Source organism: Verticillium alfalfae, genomic scaffold (assembly GCF_000150825.1).
Source record: "Verticillium alfalfae VaMs.102 supercont1.9 genomic scaffold, whole genome shotgun sequence".
Lineage (NCBI taxonomy): Eukaryota > Fungi > Ascomycota > Sordariomycetes > Glomerellales > Plectosphaerellaceae > Verticillium > Verticillium alfalfae.
Genome location: NW_003315030.1, coordinates 531,414 through 534,874, shown reverse-complemented (window position 1 = coordinate 534,874; position 3,461 = coordinate 531,414). Strand labels below are relative to the sequence as shown.

Here is a 3,461-nt window from a genome sequence, read left to right as displayed (position 1 = left end):
CAACAAAGCGGTGGTAACCAAGCGAGCATCCGAAATGAAGCATGGCCTGGCCCGTATTCCTCCTGAGATCGAGACGAGGCATCCTGGCACTGTCATCGAGGTCAATCAGTTCCAGGCACTTCAGCAGCTGCGACTCAGTACTCGTGCTATACGTGTTGCCACCACCGAAACCGCCGCCTGAAGAGGATCCGCCGCCCATGCTGGACCAATCCATGTCCTGGGGGCCCATGATTCGTTGCGCCAGCTCCCTCACGTCCAGAAGTTGGCCCGTCATCTTTTGTGAGATCATGCCAATCATCATCCTGGCGAGCTGTGCTTCTTCGTCGTCGGTGTATCGGAAGACCTGATTCGGGTTCGGCTTGAACGGCGGCGACTGTGCGTGGGATTGCTTGAGGGAAACAGGAACAATGCCAGGCCTCGACGCCGGAGGCAACAGACAGACCAATGAGGACTCGCCCCAGAAGGTTGTCGTCGTCGCCTTGTGCTCGCCAAAGTACACGTCCAGCCCTTGGAAGAATCCACCACCAAGAATGGTCACTTCGATACCACCCATCTTGGGCCCCTCCCCGGGAATGATCTTATGGATGGTCGGTTGTGGACGGCTTTGGCTCTGACCGCCGGGAAGGAAGGTCATGCCGTTGATGAGGCCATGGGCCATAGGTGTTTGCGGCACACCACCGAGGCTTTGCCTCAGGGAATTGGGACTCGGCGCGCGGCTGGGGTGCGCCGAGGTGGGCGCAGAGAACATGGTCATGGCAAGGTTGTCCATGCTGGCCGATCGCGCGGCGTTGCCAAACATGGCTTGATCGTTGATGTTGTTGGGCGTCGTTGGGCCGGTGGCGAAAGGCGGGGGGACGTTCTGCACGGCGCCGGCTTGTGCGAACATATTGTCAGGCATCTGGAGGTTGAGTCCCAGGTTGGGTGTGAAGGGTGAGGTAGAAGCTGACGCAGTGGCTGGCGCCTGGCTTGCAGATGGTTGTGTCCCCGGTGGGGGCGAGGTGTCGAGTCTTGTCATCGCCATTTCCATCGGCACTCGGGGCCCGCTCGCCTTTCGCTTCTTCGAGGCAGGTCCCATGTTGGACAAGGACGGAGATGCAGGTCTTGACAGGGCAGGGACGCTGGGCGCGGAAGCCGGCGGCGTCTGATGTTTAACGACTGGTGGGGGCACAGGAAGTGGAGGAGGCCCAGGTAATTGAGCTGAACCATTCCGCCTCAAACTTTGCAGGTCTGAACTCGACTGCGATACCCTGAAGGGAGCAGGCGTAGTCAGGGGGCTTGTTTCGAGCGGGGCGTTCACCATTGGCACAACCGAGTTCTCCTCACCCTGAGAACCGATGGCGTTGAGGGTCTGCGGTACCGGATGTGTCTTGTGGTCATCCGTAATCATGATGGAATGAGACATCTCCTGCGCCACGACACGATCCTGCCAGTCTTTGATAGTGAAGACAACCCGGAATCCCATCTTCTCGGCGTGATGTCGACAATAGCAGGCGATACGCATCGGAGCGTCTACCTGCAGGGCTCCTGCAGGATACTGAGGTTCTGGCGGGCCTGCAACCGCGGGGTCTGCAGGGGTGGCACTAGGCGGTTGCCATTCCTTGATCTCATTTGTGTTGAAGACGATCACTCGTCGGTTCTCATCTTTCTTCCACATTTCCTCTTCTTCCACCTTCTTAATCTTCTTTCGTCCGGCACGCTTGCGCTCTCGCGTGATGCATCCCTGGCAGATGCGCACCTCGCCACCGTTCTGTGGCTTGTCGTCCTCATTACTGTCTTCGCTGGCAGATCTTTCGTTGAGCGAAGGATGTGGATGAGAGGCGGCAGCAGCCCGCTTGAATGCCCGTTGCTTGTTGTCTCCGACGAGCATGGCGCTGGTGCAGACCAATTGAGTGTAGAGCTCAAGCATATCGGGCGATCGTTCAGACGGAGATTTGGCCAGCAATTTCGGCTTCGAGATTGTGTGCGTGGGCAGATGCAGCCGCTTGACACCTGGTGGCGCTCCGAGAAGAGTCATCTTGATAGGGATCTGCGTCTCAACTCGCGACTTGGTCGGTGTTGGGTGAATAATGAGCTTGCAGTGGTACGGCATGGGGTTGAAGCCTCCTTGAGCAAACAACATCTGCTGCATCAGCTGAGGGTGGAACTGTTGCATCATCGGGAAACCCGGGGGCATGGCCGCATGGCCGCCATCGACTTGGGGCCAGAATGGGTGACCGACGGCGGCTGCGACATGATTAGAGAAGTCGGGCTGGTTGGTTGGCGAGGGGGAGTTATTGAAAAAGTTTGAAGGCGAGGCTTGCTGGCTGGCGACGTTTTGTGACAGAGGAGATACCTCGCGGGAAGCAGACATGTGCAGCCCATGCATGGGTTGTGTGAGGGGGAATTGCTAGCGATTGGTTAGGCTTAACGTTCGTAGAGTGATTGGACTGTCAACGGAGAGATCTCTGCCCGACTATTGGCGATGCCGGCCACGCCACACAGCGCAAAAACACATCAACAGCGCAATTCAACTCACAGATTTTTTCCTGGGTGCCTGGCTTTTGGATTTGCTGGGGGTTTGGCTGTTGTGAGGAATGTGTGCCGTCATGGTGGGCATGTCGGGGGACGCAAGGTTCATTGCGGCATTGTTGGCTGCCTCGGGGCTGCTCGACGCACTTTCAAAGTCGAAAGAATCGTTCATGAAGTTGTCGTCGGTGGGTAGGTCGAAGGTGTCGCCCATGACAGACGAGGGCTCGTTGGCGCCAAAGACGAACGTGCCATCGTCAGAGCCTTTGGAAAAGGAAGTTGGGTTCCACTCCTTTTTGATATCATTTCCATCGGTCATCATAATGTCGCCGGCGGTGAGAGCAGTCTTTCCGGATGCTGAGCTGCCTGTCCTTTTCGAAGAGCCCGAGTCGGAGGAGGAGTCGCGAAAAGAATCGTTCAACGAATCAGGAGATTCGGCGGCAGCAATGTCGCGGGCGCCGAGTGTCGAGGATGCCGTCGTGGCGTTGTGCAGGGCTTGTGGATTGAAGCCGTTGAGCGATTGATCTTTGGATAAATCGAGGCTCTGGTGAAAAGGGCTCGTGACGGCGGCGGCGGCGGCTATTGTGTCGTCGTCGTAATCGAAGAGATCGCTGAAATCGCCCGTTGCAGACATGTCTGTGCCAGCGATAAAAGGGCTGGCACCGGGGCCGGCACCGGCATCCGTCATAGCCAGGAGCGACAATGAGGATCGATAGGGCAATTTGTCAGGCTGTCGAAGGGTCGTAATCGCGTCGAACGTGGTGGTGTTTTGGTGGTGGTGATAAATTGGAGGGGAGGTGATTGATTGACAGGAGAAGTCGGTCGCGGTCGGGATGAGGAAGGCTCAGCGAGAGTGCTGTGTCGAAGCGTCCAGGGTTGGAGGGGGGGGGGGACGGCCTGTGGAGACACAGCCAGGTGATGTTCGCGGATTGAGTGGTTCACATCTAGTCTCGCAC

The 3,461-nt window shown here is 57.5% G+C and overlaps 1 protein-coding gene across 1 annotated transcript in view; it reads right to left on the bottom strand.

Moving 5' to 3' along the window:
* Window positions 1-3,139, bottom strand: part of VDBG_07117 (SPT23) — a gene marked incomplete at both ends in the record, with an annotated part of 4,497 nt that extends 1,358 nt beyond the window's left edge. Inside the window, 2 exons of the mRNA XM_003002500.1 lie at window positions 5-2,386; window positions 2,516-3,139. Coding sequence (XP_003002546.1) covers window positions 5-2,386; window positions 2,516-3,139 — 3,006 coding nt within the window. The remainder of the gene's footprint in view (window positions 1-4; window positions 2,387-2,515) is intronic.
* Window positions 3,140-3,461: the final 322 nt, after the last annotated feature.